This window comes from Bufo gargarizans, chromosome 8 (genome assembly GCF_014858855.1).
Source record: "Bufo gargarizans isolate SCDJY-AF-19 chromosome 8, ASM1485885v1, whole genome shotgun sequence".
NCBI lineage: Eukaryota > Metazoa > Chordata > Amphibia > Anura > Bufonidae > Bufo > Bufo gargarizans.
In genome coordinates this window covers 118,711,552-118,728,390 of record NC_058087.1, presented here as the reverse complement: position 1 = coordinate 118,728,390, position 16,839 = coordinate 118,711,552, and the positions used below count along the sequence as shown (strand labels likewise).

At 42.7% G+C, this 16,839-nt stretch overlaps 1 protein-coding gene across 4 annotated transcripts in view; it reads right to left on the bottom strand.

Annotated features, from left to right (window-relative positions):
• CALCRL (calcitonin receptor like receptor) overlaps positions 1-16,839 on the bottom strand; it is a 472,379-nt gene that overhangs the window by 261,606 nt on the left and 193,934 nt on the right. For all 4 annotated transcript variants that reach the window (XM_044302866.1, XM_044302867.1, XM_044302868.1 and 1 more), the window contains one exon: positions 5,567-5,714. In XM_044302866.1, coding sequence (XP_044158801.1) covers positions 5,567-5,714 — 148 coding nt within the window. The remainder of the gene's footprint in view (positions 1-5,566; positions 5,715-16,839) is intronic.

Below are 16,839 nucleotides of genomic sequence, written 5' to 3'. Positions count from 1 at the left end.
TCGGGGGTGATTTGAACCTTATTTGTTTTTTATAATATAGTTATTATATTTTTTTTAAACTCTATGGATACTCAATTTATATTCTTTAGTCTCTGGAAGCAGTGTTTGAATTAAGTCCTTAATGTAGGTACTTAGCGCTGCACTGGGAATGATTTCAGGAATACCTCTCTCCTGCTTCTATCTTCCAAATTGATGAGTTTTGCTTGCAAACTTTAAAAATTCTCTTCCAGTGAATTATTCAACAAGTTCATTGTGTGCAGTGGCAAACTATGTTTTTTATACAGGTGCATGTCAATAAAACTAGAATATCATCGAAAAGTTAAAGGGGTTGTCCACTTTTTTATATTGATGACCTATCCTAAAGTTAAGTCATCAATATCAGATTGGCGGAGGGTCGACTCCTGGCACCTCCGCCAATCAGATGTTTGAAAAAAAAGCAGTGCTTGTAAGAGCATAGACTTATCATGGCTTACCTGCTCACTGTCGCAACAGAAGCAGATTAAATTACTACTGCTCTGTCCCTATTCACTTCTATGGAACGGCTCATTATTGTTCAAGTAAATAGGATGGTGCCATCCCATTGAAGCTAATGGAGACATATCAGTTGTAATCACATCTGCTCACTTCTGCAGTTGCAATGGCGAGCAGGTAAACAGTTAAGAGAAGTGAGTGCTCTTATGAGTGCTCCTTTATTTTCAAACAGCTGATCAGCGGGAATGCTGGGAGTCAGCCTCCCCCACACGCACACTGATCCGATATTGATTACCTATTCTGATGATAGGTCATCAATATAAAAAAAATGAGACAATCCCTTTCATTTATTTAAGTAATTCAATTCAAAAGGTGAAACATATATTATATAGATTAATTACACACAGAGTGACTTCAAGCCTTTATTTCTTTTAATGTTCATGATTATAGCTTACAGCTAATGAAAATCCAGAAGTTAATATGTCATAAAATTAGATTATAAAAGACCAATTGAAAAAATAATTTTTTATTACAGAAATGTTGGCCTACTGAAAAGTATTTACAGTATATGCACTCAATACCCGGTCGGGGCTTCTTTTGCATGAATTATTGCCTCAATGCAGCGTGGTATGGAGATAATCAGCCTGTGGCACTACTGAGCAGTGATGGCCAGTTGGCAGTGTTCGCCAGCGAACACATGCAGGCTGCAATCTTAACTCACAAGTCCGGTGATGCACAGGTAATCCCTTACCTGTGCCTGTATCGCGAGCCGGTCTGAAACAAATGCGGTCACAGGGAGCAGGCAGTTCCGAGAACAGCCCGATTAAGGCCCCCGGCGGCTGTTCTCGGAACTGCCTGCTCCCGGTGACCGTAAAGGCTTACCTGTGCATCACCGGACTTGTGAGTTAAGATGGCAGCCCGCATATGTTCGCTGGCGAACACGCCATCACTGCTACTGAAGTGTTATGGAAGCTCAGGTGCCAAGTCCTGCTAGAAAAGGAAATCAGCATCTCCATAAAGCGAGAGAAGCAAGAAAGGCTTTAAAATTTTCTGGTAGACCGCTGCACTGACTTTGGACTTGATATAACACAGTGGAACAACACCAGATGACATGGCTCCTTAAACCATAAATGAATGTGGAAACTTCACACTGGACCTCAAGCAACCTGAATTGTGAGCCTTTCCACTCTTTCTCCAGACTCTGGGACCTTGATTTCCAAAATTTTATTTAATCTGAAAACAGGATTTTGGAACAGTGAGCAACAGTCCAGTCCTTGTTCTCCTTAGCCCAGGTAAGACGCATATGACGTAGTCTCTGGGTCATAAGTACAGTGGAGGAAATAATTATTTGACCCCTCACTGATTTTGTAAGTTTGTCCAATGACAAAGAAATGAAAAGTCTCAGAACAGTATCATTTCAATGGTAGGTTTATTGTAACAGTGGCAGATAGCACATCAAAAGGAAAATCGAAAAAATAACTTTAAATAAAAGATAGCAACTGATTTGCATTTCATTGAGTGAAATAAGTATTTGAACCCTCTAACAAAAAAAGACTTAATACTTGGTGGAAAAACCCTTGTTTGCAAGCACAGAGGTCAAACGTTTCTTGTAATTGATGACCAAGTTTGCGCACATTTTAGGAGGAATGTTGGTCCACTCCTCTTTGCAGATCATCTCTAAATCCCTAAGGTTTCGAGGCTGTCTCTGTGCAACTCTGAGCTTGAGCTCCCTCCATAGGTTTTCGATTGGATTAAGGTCCGGAGACTGACTAGGCCACTCCATGACCTTAATGTGCTTCTTCTTGAGCCACTCCTTTGTTGCCTTTGCTGTATGTTTTGGGTCATTGTCGTGCTGGAACACCCATCCACGACCCATTTTCAGTTTCCTGGCAGAGGGAAGGAGGTTGTCGCTCAGGATTTCACGATACATGGCTCCGTCCATTTTCCCGTTTATGCGAATAAGTTGTCCTGTGCCCTTAGCAGAAAAACACCCCCAAAGCAAAATGTTTCCACCCCCATGCTTGACGGTGGGGACGGTGTTTTGGGGGTCATAGGCAGCATTTTTCTTCCTCCAAACACAGCGAGTTGAGTTAATGCCAAAGAGCTCTATTTTGGTCTCATCAGACCACAGCACCTTCTCCCAGTCACTCTCTGAATCATTCAGGTGTTCATTGGCAAACTTCAGACGGGCCTGCACATGTGCCTTCCTGAGCAGGGGGACCTTGCGAGCCCTGCAGGATTTTAATCCATTGCGGTGTAATGTGTTTCCAATGGTTTTCTTGGTGACTGTGGTCCCTGCTAATTTGAGGTCATTAACTAACTCCTCCCGTGTAGTTCTAGGATGCTTTTTCACCTTTCTCAGAACCATTGACACCCCACGAGGTGAGATCTTGCGTGGAGCCCCAGAGCGAGGTCGATTGATGGTCATTTTGTGCTCCTTCCATTTTCGAACAATCGCACCAACAGTTGTCACCTTCTCTCCCAGCTTCTTGCTAATGGTTTTGTAGCCCATTCCAGCCTTGTGCAGGTCTACAATTTTGTCTCTGACATCCTTGGACAGCTCTTTGGTCTTTCCCATGTTGGAGAGTTTGGAGTCTGCTTGATTGATTGATTCTGTGGACAGGTGTCTTTTATACAGGTGACTAGTTAAGACAGGTGTCCTTAATGAGGGTGACTAATTGAGTAGAAGTGTCTAACCACTCTGTGGGAGCCAGAACTCTTAATGGTTGGTAGGGGTTCAAATACTTATTTCACTCAATGAAATGCAAATCAGTTGCTATCTTTTATTTAAAGTTATTTTTTCGATTTTCCTTTTGATGTGCTATCTGCCACTGTTACAATAAACCTACCATTGAAATGATACTGTTCTGAGACTTTTCATTTCTTTGTCATTGGACAAACTTACAAAATCAGTGAGGGGTCAAATAATTATTTCCTCCACTGTAGCTTGACACAAGGAATGCGACAGTTGTAGCCCATGTGCTAGATACGTCTGTGTGGTGGCTCTCGAAGCACTGACTCCAGTCACAGTCCGCTCCTTATGAATCTCCCACAAATTATTGAATGGCCTTTTCTTGATAATCCTTTCAAGGTTGCGGTTATCCCTGCTGCTTGTGCATCTTTTTCTACCACATTTTTTCCCCCTTTCTTTCAATTCTCCATTAATATGCTATGTGAACAGCCAGCTTATTTACAACGACCTTTTGTGGCTTACCCTCATTGTGGAGGGTTGACAATGACTGTCCTCTGGACAACGGTCAAGTCAGCAGTCTTCCCTATGATTGTGTAGCCTACTAAACCAGATTGAGGGACTAAATAAAGGCTAGGAAACCTTTGCAGTTGTTTTGCATTGATTAGCTGATTAAGAGTGTGATACCATGAGCATACAATATTGAACTTTTTCACAATATTCTAATTTTCTAAGATATAGATTTTTGGGTTTTCATTAGCTGTAAGTCATAATGATCAACATTAAAAGAAACACTTGAAATAGATTACTCTGTGTATAGTCAATCTATGTCATTTATGAATAATTTAATTAACTTTTCAATAAAATTCTAATTTATTGTGATGCACCTGTATGCATAATCTCATCACCCATCTCCGACACTGATGTTTTAAATGGAGATATCAATTTCTTAGGAATTTCTTAAAGGAAGATTTTAAGCGCCTCAAGCAAGTCTTTCAATATATTCTCAAAGACTTCCTTGTCGCTAGTCTGGGATCTAGCTAAGGCATCAAGATTTGAAGCTCTTCCTCTTCTTTATTTGTAACAGCATTAATGTAGAGGATGATGGACTGTTTGTGATTTTTGTGATACAGGGGATGAAAAATGTGAGTCACAGGAGCCGTGGACCTCTCTGGTGCCTACGCCATCTTTAGAACTCTCGTGATGGTCTAACATGCTCACATACCTCGGTGTTATGGCCCTCATTTGCTTTTTGTTTACAGGCCTAGGCCAGTTCTCAATAGCATCAATTTTGTTTACGGTATTTGAGGCTTAATGACATCTCACCCAATTGTGTAGCTTCTTCCTGTCCAATGCATATTTTTTAGGATTTGCCTTCCTGCTTTTACCCTGGGACGGTGACTCTTACAATCTGGACGATGTATGATCACATAATCCAGGTGGACAGGTCTATATTTTTTATGCAATGTTAAAAACGTATCCATCAACCACTGGAATGTGGCTGGAGCCATATGCAAACCAAATGGAAGAACCACATATTGAAAGTGCCCATCAGGGGTGGTAACGTCTGATTTGGCATCCTCCATCAATGTTACTTGCCAGTAGCCTTTTGTAAGGTCTAAGTTTATGAAATACCTGGCATCTACCCATCAGTTTGTCCATCCGTGACATTGTGTAAGCATACAAAATATAGCATTCCTAATGTCATTCCAGAAGATTAAACTGGCATCAGTTTTTTGGATTAAGACTATAGGGATTTCACCTGTCACTATGTGATTCCTCTATAACCCTAATTTTTAACATAATTTGCATTTACCCTGTAATTGCTTTGCACCTAGCATCAGGTACCCTGTATCGCCTTTGGTTTTGACATGTTCAGTAAGACTTTTGCATGGGGTAGCTTTATGCTCCCAAGTCTCTTTGGTAATATCCAAAAAACCTCGCCATATGTGAGCCAAAAAAAATATATTACTGTAATTTGAATATACTAATTGACAGCACTCCAAAATTGCAGGTGAAATATTATGTGACTTATTCAGCCGGACATAACTTTAGGCAACGTTTCGGGCTATATGTAGCCCTTCATTAGGCCCAATGGATATACACGGGTGGTTAAGGAGCAGGCTAATCAATCAGCAGTGTATATCCATTGGGCCTAATGAAGGGCTACATATAGCCCACAACGTTGCCTAAAGTTATGTCCGGCTGAATAAATCACATAATATTTCACCTGCAATTCTGGAGTGCTATCAATTTGTTTATGCAACAAGAATAGGGTCCCATAGGTGGATTTAGGGACCGGCACAGACAAGCACCCTACGAGAAGCCAGTAATTGAATGAGTGCTGTGATCAACCATATTTGAAATACTGCAACTTAAATAAAAATAATTAATTGGAAAACTTACCTTCCTTTGTTTGTGTTGGCTCCTGCATTATTTTCTGATAGCACTCAAACTGTGCTGTCATAATCTTGTTCCTTGTAACACCAACTGCTTGAAAAGGTGGCTCCACTATTTCTGGAGGCTCTTCCTTCTGGTCATACATTGTATGAGTCTATGGAAAATGAAAATAAATGTGTACAGTAAAACATTGACCAGGTGAGTTTCAAAGGAATAGCTTATGGCTAAGGCTATACTGTGACTTTTTGTAGTGTTACTGATTGCCCTTAAAGGGTAACTGTTGCTTCAGTTTAGAGACTGCAATGTTTAACATTTTTGTAAAAAAGTTTATTCGGGAAAAATATTTGTTCTAGAAAACAGGGTGTAAAGAGTCTTCTTAGAAAATCTGCAACTTAGCGTTGCTAAGCACAGTCTATACTGAACGCTGAAGATGCCTGTATGCAACATACAGAGACTTCCAGTCTGCCTCTCTAGTCCCTTAATAGGTACATGTTTCCTAATTATCATTGCCCATCATCCTGCCTGTCACACAGGCGTTTTCAGCACTCAATAGAAGGCCGAAGACAGGCTCTACTTAGCAATGCTAAGTAGACTTTTTACACTGTTTTCTTTAACCCCTTAAGGACCGGGCTCATTTTCAACTAAAAGACCAGGCCGTTTTTTTTTGCAAATCTGACCAATGTCACTTTATGTGTGAATAACTTTAAAAAGCTTTTACTTAACCAGGCCATTCTGAGATTGTTTTTCAATACATATTGTACTTCATCGGTAAAATGGAGTAAAAAAAAAGAATTCATTTTTATTTATTAAAAAAATACAAAATGTACAAACTTTTTTGAAAAATGTCAATTTCTATACTTCCATAATACATAGTAATACCTACAAAAATAGTTATTAATTTACATTCACCATATGTCTATTTCATATTTGGCTCATTTTGAGAATGCCATTTTATTTTTTGGGGACGTTACAAGGCTTATAAGTTTAGAAGCCACTTTGTGAGACTTACATAATAGACATCACCCAAAAATGACACTATTTTAGAAACTACACCCCTCAAGGTGTTCAAAACTGATTTTACAAACTTTGTTAACCCTTTAGGTGTTCCACAAGAGTTATTGGCAAATGGAGATGAAATTTCAGAATTTTTACGGTACATATGATTCTTGGTTGCTCTATATTATATTTTTTTGAGGCAAGGTTACATAAAATTGAAATTCTAAAATTTCATCTCCATTTGACAATAACTCTTGTGGAACACCTAAAGGGTTAAAGTTTGTAAAATCAGTTTTGAATACCTTGAGGGGTGAAGTTTCCAAAATGGGGTAACTTTTTTGAAGTATCTACTCTAGGGGTGCATCAGGGGGGCTTCAATTGGGACAAGGTGTAAATAAACCAGTCCAGCAAAATCTGTCTTCCAAAAACCATATGGAGCCCTTTTCCTTGTGCGCCCTGCCATTTGGCCATACAGCATGTTACAACCACATATGGGGTGTTTCTGTAAACTACAGAATCAGGGCAATAAATATAGAGTTTTGTTTGACTGTTAACCCTTGCTTTGTTAACGAAAAAAAATTATTAAAATTGAAAATTTGGCAAAAAAATAGCAGTTTTGGCACCGTTTTTATTTAATTTTTTTGACTATGTTCATTTTAGGGGTTAGGTCATGTGTTTTTTTTATAGACCAGATTCTTACGAACGCGGCAATACCCAATAGGTCTACTTTTTAAAATGTATTTAGGTTTTACACTATAATATCCTTTTTTTTTTAAACAAAAAACATTTTAGTATCTCCATATTTTTTTTTAACAAATTGTCTTAGGTAGGGGCTCATTTTTTGCAGGATGAGAGAACAGTTTTATTGGCACTATTTTGGGGTGCATATGACTTTTTGATCACTTGCTATTACACTTTTTGTGATGTAAGGGGACAGAAAAATAGCTTTTTTTTACACCATGACTGTTCATCTGAGGGGTTAGGTCATGTGGTATTTTTATAGTTCAGGTTCCTACGGACGCCACGATACCCAATATATATAATTTTTTTATTTATTTTAGTTTTACAAAATGATATAAAAAAAATATAAAAATTTGTGTCTCCCCAAGGTCCGAGAGCCATAGTTTATTTTTTTTTTATTATTTTTTTTTTTCTGGGCTATTGTCTGTGGCCAAATAGAATTAAAATTGGGGAAGGGAATTATACATTTTGTACCCCATGTAAGTGTGGTACTCCCTGAAGCAACCGTCAATGCAGAGGCCCGGATGATCGGGGCACGTGTCACACCGAGTGGTGGTTTCCATCCATATCCCCCTCCTGTGACAAACACACTGCACTTTTTTTTTTAGGGGACCATCCCTTCTTTCCAGTATGGAGGACCACACCTGGAAAGTGTTCGCCAGGGACGATCTGGGCACCACCAGTTCCCGAGGTACTCGGCCTGCTCTTTCCCAGTCAGAAAAAATCAGGGCCTTGAGGGCTGCCTCATAGAACTGAAGGAATTTCCCTGTGTTGCCAGCACTCTGCGATAGCACAAAAGAGTTGTACAAGGCAACCTATACCAAGTAGACCGCAACTATTTTGTACCATGCCTGGGTTTTGCGCATGGCGTTATATGGCTTTAGGTCTTGATCAGAGAGATCAACTCCTCCCATATACCGATTGTAGTCCACAATACAATCGAGCTTAAAGGGGTTGTCCCACTTCATAAAATAGGTTTTATCTAATCTATTTACCCCCACACAACATATCTTCCTATCCATGTTATTATCCAAAAGCTACCTTTCATTCAAAAAATCATGTAAAGCGATTCCTTTGTTGTTTTCTGTATCCCATGGATACGGCCTCTTTCGTCCGGCCGCATCGCTGTGCCGCGCCTGCGCACAACAGCTGAACAAGTACTCGGACCGCCTCTCCATTCTTACAAGTACGCGCACGCCCCCGCATGCGCAAATACAGCAGGCGGGTGCCGGAATCAAATAGCCGGCACCCGACCTCTATGACAGGGAGCGGGACCTTAGGGGTTAACTGCCGCTGATCGCAGCCCCCTATCATAGAGGTCGGGTGCCGGCTATTTCACTCCGGCACCCACCTCCTGCATTTGTATTAACATTAGTGGCGCAGTGCGCCCCCCCCCAGTATAATATACATTGAGTGCGGCCACCCCCCCAGTATAATAAACATTGAGTGAGCCCCCCCCCAGTATAATAAACATTGAGTGCGCCCCTCCCCCCCCCCAGTATAATATACATTCAGTGCGGCCACCCCCCCAGTATAATATACATTGAGTGCAGCCCCCTCCCAGTATAATAAACATTGGTGGCGCAGTGGGAAGTGCCAATGAGGGTTAAAAAAATAAATAAAAAATTAACTCACCTCCACCAATTGATCGCACAGCTGCCGGTCTCCTGTTCTATCTTCAGGACCTGTGGTGACGTCACTGAGCTAATCACATGGTCCATTACCATGGTGATGGATCATATGATGTACCATGTGATGACCACAGTGATGTCACCAAAGGTCCTTTCACAGGTCCTAAAGAAAGAACAGGAGACCGGCAGCTGCGCAATCAATTGGAGGAGGTGAGTAAATTTTTTATTTATTTTTTTAACCCTCATTGGCACTTCCCACTGCACCACCAATGTTTATTATACTGGGAGGGAGCCGCACTCAATGTATATTATACTGGGGGGGGGTGGCCGCACTGAATGTATATTATACTGGGGGGGAGGGGCGCACTCAATGTATATTATACTGGGGGGGGTGGCCGCACTCAATGTATATTATATTGGGGGGGGGGGGGTGGCCGCACTGAATGTATATTATACTGGGGGGGGAGGGGCGCACTCAATGTATATTATACTGGGGGGGGGGGGGTGGCCGCACTCAATGTATATTATACTGGGGGGGGCGCACTCAATGTATATTATACTGGGGGGGGCCGCACTCAATGTTTATTATACTGGGGGGGCCTCACTCAATGTTTATTATACTGGGGGGGGGGCGGGACCTCACATACGGCTCCATGTGGATGACTCATACACATGAACGAGCACGCAGGGTGAGTCATGAGGAGGCGTGGCCTTCACTCAACTGCCTGAGAACCAGGAAGTTATCAGGACATCTACTGCTGGTAAGATTAAAAAAGCAAAGTGGGACAACCCCTTTAAGGAACGCTGCCGCGGTACCTCGCACAGGGACAGGGGCCATACAGTTACCGTGAATTGTGGACAGTACAAGGACATCCCTCTTGTCCTTATATCTCACTAGCAACAGGTTTCCACTGGTAGGGGCACGGGTCTCACCCCTGGGGATAGGTACCTGGAGGGGATGGGGAGGCAGGTCGCGTAGATTTTTCTGCACGGTCCCACAAGCGGACGTTGATCTGGCGGCGAGGGACTGGAACAAGGAGATACTAGTATAAAAGTTATCCACGTACAGGTAGTAACCTTTATCTAGCAGTGGGTGCATAAGGTCCCACACAAGTTTCCCGCTAACACCCAGAGTGTGGGGACATTCTGGGGGTTCAATAAGGGAATCTCGCCCCTTGTACACACGAAACTTGTAAGTGTACCCTGAGGTACTCACAGCTTCACGCCATACCTCGCCCGCTTAGAGGGAACATACTGGTGGAAAATGAGTCTCCCCTTGAAAGCAATGAGAGACTCATCAACAGCGACCTCCCTTCCAGGTACATAGGCCCCCAATTTGGCCCTGAAGTGATCGATGACCGGCTTGATTTTGTACAGGCGGTCATAGGCAGGATCACCTTGGGGGGACACATGCTGCATTATCTGCATAAAGCAGGCATTTCCGAATGGCCTCAAAACAGAAACGTGTCATGGCCATACAGTAGAGAGTGGTCTGGCAGAGGACGCCCCCACTCCAGTACTGCCTGACACTGGGTTTTTTGACTAGGCCCATGTGCACCACGAGGCCCCAAAACGTCCTCATCTCGCCTGCACTGACTTGAGTCCAGCCACCGGACCTAGCCAAAAAAGAGCCTGGGTGTTGAGCAATTAACTGTTGGGCGAACAAGTTTGTTTGCTCCACGGCCAGATTCACAAAGTGGTCATTTTCAGTCAAGCCCACTGTGGGATTCTGGATTCCTGGTTGGCCAACAAAGTCAGGAATCACGGGCTCAAAATCCTCTGGGGTATACCAGACAAGTTCACCGGTAGGGGGCTCAGGTGGACTTTGAAGGGCCGGAAAACTAGTACAAGCCCCAGGGCTGCTCATGCTAGTGTGGGCCACAGGGTCCCTGGCATGAAGGTCCCCTGGCTCCGCTTGGCGGCATCTCCGGGGCTCATCATCATCACTAGATGATGAGGAGGACGCGGATGACAAGAGGAAAGTGGGGTCATCCTCGTCCTCACTGGGGCTCTCGGAGTCGGAGAGCAGCTGGACATATGCCTCCTCGGCCGAGAACATCCGGTGGGCCATAGGGGAGTGTGTGTGTGCGCGTGTAAAACTTTATTTAGTGTGCGTGTGTGTGGGGGGACAGGTGTTCATGTTCACTTATACCATACCCTAACCCAGTGTTTCTCAACCAGTGTGCCTCCAGCTGTTGCAAAACTACAACTCCCAGCATGCCCGGACAGCATTTGGTTGTGCGGGCATGCTGGGAGTTGTAGTTTTGTAACAGCTGGAGGCACACTGGTTGGGAAACACTGCCCTAACCCACCCTAATCCTAACAGAAAAAATGAAAAATGAAAATAAAAGCCACAAAAAAAAATAAAAGATTCAAACTCGCTGATCAGCGGTCCGAAGCTGATCCGCAGTGGGGTGGGCGATGCGCTAACAGTGGCCGGAAGCTAAGAGTGCCGGCCACAGTCAGTGCACGCACACACAAAAAATAAAAATCACGCTTGCGCCCAAAACAAATGTGTGTGTGTGTGTGTGTGTGCAAACTGCAGCACCCCTGGGGGGTCTAGGGTCGCACAGCTGAGTGTGCTGTGGACCCCAGACACCCAATCAGGGTGGAGCACACTATCCCTCAGTCTCCCTGCCTAATCTAACCTTTCCTAAACACTATGGTGGCTCACGTGGGGGTGCTGGGCTCAGAGGTCTACAGACAGGCTCCTCTCTCCTGGCTCCACGGAAGCAGTGTAGAGGAGTAGAGCACAGCTGGGGGGGAAGTTAAACCCTTCCACCCGTTCAGCCAATAGGGTGCGATCCAGAGAGGTGATGTCACTGCCACCTCTCAGGATCTAAGGATGGTGATTGGTGGTGTATTATCACACCACCGATCACCATCCTATTCCTGGTTATCGGGTCACCAGAGACCCGAATGACCCGCAAACGCAGGAAACTGCAGGTCTGAATTGACCTGGGGTTTGCTGCGATCGCCGATACTGCGGGGTCACAGGACCCCCCTCAGCATTGTCACAGAATGCCTGCTGAATGATTTCAGCAGGCACTCTGTTCCCATCACCGCCCGCCGTGCGGCGGTGATCGGAAATACACAGGGCATACAGGTACACCCTGTGTCCTTAAGGACTCGGACATCAGGGCGTACCTGTACGCCCTGTGTCCGTAAGAGGTTAAAAAAAAAAAACATTGTTTCCTAATAAAGCATGTTACTAAAATGTTGAACATTCCTGTCTCTACACTATATTAAAAATAAACTAGAATGAGCTACATCTGCCGTTCTAAGAACTACAGTATACTGGATGAAAGCAATCTTGGGGACTGTATCTGTCACTCAACAGTTAAAATCAATCAGTTGAGAAACAAAAAGTCATAGTGTAGCCCCTCTACAGCTAACACTATCATTTTCATTCACTAACATACCTCCTTTAGACCCCCACTACACTTATTAGGCACAAGAGCTGTGCCTGCACCATCTCTGGCAGCTTCTGGCTTTATTACCGTATGCATTCATGAACCCATGATGACCTCTTGTCTGCAGTGGTGTCTGAATCAGTGTATATATACTCACAAGCACTTCCTACTTTGCTCTTGCTATATACAGTGGAGGAAATAATTATTTGACCCCTCACTGATTTTGTAAGTTTGTCCAATGACAAAGAAATGAAAAGTCTCAGAACAGTATCATTTCAATGGTAGGTTTATTGTAACAGTGGCAGATAGCACATCAAAAGGAAAATCGAAAAAATAACTTTAAATAAAAGATAGCAACTGATTTGCATTTCATTGAGTGAAATAAGTATTTGAACCCTCTAACAAAAAAAGACTTAATACTTGGTGGAAAAACCCTTGTTTGCAAGCACAGAGGTCAAACGTTTCTTGTAATTGATGACCAAGTTTGCGCACATTTTAGGAGGAATGTTGGTCCACTCCTCTTTGCAGATCATCTCTAAATCCCTAAGGTTTCGAGGCTGTCTCTGTGCAACTCTGAGCTTGAGCTCCCTCCATAGGTTTTCGATTGGATTAAGGTCCGGAGACTGACTAGGCCACTCCATGACCTTAATGTGCTTCTTCTTGAGCCACTCCTTTGTTGCCTTTGCTGTATGTTTTGGGTCATTGTCGTGCTGGAACACCCATCCACGACCCATTTTCAGTTTCCTGGCAGAGGGAAGGAGGTTGTCGCTCAGGATTTCACGATACATGGCTCCGTCCATTTTCCCGTTTATGCGAATAAGTTGTCCTGTGCCCTTAGCAGAAAAACACCCCCAAAGCAAAATGTTTCCACCCCCATGCTTGACGGTGGGGACGGTGTTTTGGGGGTCATAGGCAGCATTTTTCTTCCTCCAAACACAGCGAGTTGAGTTAATGCCAAAGAGCTCTATTTTGGTCTCATCAGACCACAGCACCTTCTCCCAGTCACTCTCTGAATCATTCAGGTGTTCATTGGCAAACTTCAGACGGGCCTGCACATGTGCCTTCCTGAGCAGGGGGACCTTGCGAGCCCTGCAGGATTTTAATCCATTGCGGTGTAATGTGTTTCCAATGGTTTTCTTGGTGACTGTGGTCCCTGCTAATTTGAGGTCATTAACTAACTCCTCCCGTGTAGTTCTAGGATGCTTTTTCACCTTTCTCAGAACCATTGACACCCCACGAGGTGAGATCTTGCGTGGAGCCCCAGAGCGAGGTCGATTGATGGTCATTTTGTGCTCCTTCCATTTTCGAACAATCGCACCAACAGTTGTCACCTTCTCTCCCAGCTTCTTGCTAATGGTTTTGTAGCCCATTCCAGCCTTGTGCAGGTCTACAATTTTGTCTCTGACATCCTTGGACAGCTCTTTGGTCTTTCCCATGTTGGAGAGTTTGGAGCCTGCTTGATTGATTGATTCTGTGGACAGGTGTCTTTTATACAGGTGACTAGTTAAGACAGGTGTCCTTAATGAGGGTGACTAATTGAGTAGTGTCTAACCACTCTGTGGGAGCCAGAACTCTTAATGGTTGGTAGGGGTTCAAATACTTATTTCACTCAATGAAATGCAAATCAGTTGCTATCTTTTATTTAAAGTTATTTTTTCGATTTTCCTTTTGATGTGCTATCTGCCACTGTTACAATAAACCTACCATTGAAATGATACTGTTCTGAGACTTTTCATTTCTTTGTCATTGGACAAACTTACAAAATCAGTGAGGGGTCAAATAATTATTTCCTCCACTGTATATGCTGTGAACTGTGAATAGTAATGCCTTCTAGTGCAATGTTTTGTTTTTTTCTAGTGTAATGCTTTAGTTTAAATGTCAGTTCTTGTTCCTCTGCCCATGGCATCTAGGATTGCTCCAAACAACATTTCATTGTATTGTACATTGTATGACATTGTATTGTACAGTGACAATAATAAAGGCATCTTATCTTAACTGAGAACCCCATTTTAATGGACATTTATTTATTTACATGTCGCAGTGAGTGCTGACCAGGTTAGACAGAGGGTGAGGGGGCTGCCTCTATTACACCATTGGCACCCACACAAAATGCTTGCAGGTGGCTTTTGAGTTTCCATGGCAGCTGGAGGTCTAATAGGATACCACTAGCTTTACACTGACGTGCATTATGCTCTGCAATGCAGATATACTACATTGTAATATAAAAGCAATGATCATAGCAAAGCAAAGTCACATAGAAAGATTAGAAAAACTAAATATATATTTTTTGTTTCAATAAAAGCTTTTATGGGAAGAAATTAAAAAACAAAATTTAAATAAAATTACATATATCTGGTATGGTCTCTGGTATGGTCAATCTGTAATAATTCAAACAATAAAATAAATTTTTCTTTTATATTGCACAATAAGTACTGTAAATTACTGTATATTAAAATAGTATTATAGCCTTTTTTTGCCAAAATGTTTTTTTTATTAACAATCTGCACATACAATATAGGAAAAAAAGGTCAAAAACAGCAAATACAGCTGTTCACAAAAGCCTGGTTGAGGCATGAATACAATTATGCAGAAATGTTAAATATGGGACGACTCATAGCATCGCAAGGGGTAGACAATGAGGAGAGAGAAGGCACTATGAAAGCCTCTGTCTACTGAGAGCACAAAGGCAGGAAAAGATCTGAATTGTGACCGGGCAGACAATGATCAATAAAAGTAGCTTGAGAGTTTGCACCATCAGCTCTAAGTTCCTCCATCCTCATAATCCAATTAAGGGCTTTGAGCCATTGCAATTGAGAGGGCGGAGAGGTAGATTTCAATTTTTTAGGATGATTTGACAGGTTGCTAGAGTAAAGAAGCCCAGGAGGCCCCTCCTAAACCTAGATACTGGACCTGGAAATATAGATAATAAGGCCATCTCCTGAGTAAGGAAAATTGACTCTCCACAAAGGGTATTAGAAAGGGATGTTACTTCCTGCCAAACAGGTGAAAGGACAGGACACTACCAACTTATATGCAGCATGGTGCCCGGGGCTGTGCCACATTTCCAACACAGTGGGGAGGGTTTCAGGGAACATTCACTGTAAGCGGATGGGAGTCATATACTACTGTGAGTGTATTTTGTAATTGGTTTAATGAATCGTACAAGATATAGACAGTTTAGGAGTTAAATCGAAGGCCCTAGCTCACTGATCGTCCAAGAAGGATGAATGTAACTTCTATTTCCATGACTACAATAAACCTGGTTGAGAGGACTCATACTCCATGTCCATCAACAACCCATAGTTTAGAGCTCAACCTGCGGCCCTCCAGCTGTTGCAAAACTACAACTCACAGCATGCCTGAACAGCCTACAGTTATGAGCCTACAGCAGGGCATTGTGGGAGTTGTAGTTTTACAAAAGGTGGAGGGCCGCAGGTTGAGCATGCCTGGTTTAGAGAAATCCCATGAGTTGGGGCAGAGGAGGAGAAGCAAGACTTCTCAAATGGGGTAAGCGTAGACTGCGAGAGGAATTGTGGAAATAAGGAGGAAATAAAACTACTTTATAGTTGAGAACATCTCAAATATGAGGTATAGGATCTACAGGATAAGAGAGGAGGGGTGTGTCGTGAAGGGAGGCAGGAATGAGAGGATTTTCCACTAGAGACTAGAGGTGCGAGTGAACCCAGAATAGACACCAACACCGATTTTTGAGGCAAAGTGTCTCCACAAGTTAACTACCTACTCTAAAAGAGAATAGGGAGATACTGTATGTATTAATAGAACACTGACAAGCAACCAAAAGACCTCCTGTGCCTGGACGGAACCACTAGGGTGTTCCAGGTCAATCCATAAAGCCTCATTCCCACGTCCGTGTTTTGGTCAGTGATTTCCATCAGTGATTGTGAGCCAAAACCATTGAGTGGAGCCTCCACAGAGATAAGGTACGAGGAGAAGATCTGAGCATGTTCTGTGTTTAGAGCCACACCTGGTTTTGGCTCACAATCCATGTTAGAAATCACTGACCAAACACTGATGTGTGAATAAAGTATAACTCAATCCATAACTTGTTAGACCTATGTCTAAAAGAGGTCTAACACACACTTACTAATGGAAGCTCGATAATATAATGTAAAATCTGGGAAGCCAATGCCCCCTTTGGAATTAGGTCGCAACAGGATACTATATTTTAGTTTAGGGAGAGTATTCATTTTTACATATAAATCTTTTTATTAAAGGAAAGCTAAATATAGGCATAGTACCGTCATCATAGTCTGTTCATGTCATGTCCAAGCTAATTCTCACAGCACAAACAGTATCAGAGATGAGCGGCAGGGGCAATATTCGAATTAGCAATATTTTGAAAATATTTGTCATATATTTGCAAATTCGTGATATTTTCATTATTTTCTTGATTGCAAAAATTGGCAATTGGAAAATTTGCAATAAAATTCGCGATATGAAAATTCGCAATCAACAATGCTCCTATAGGCAACATTCT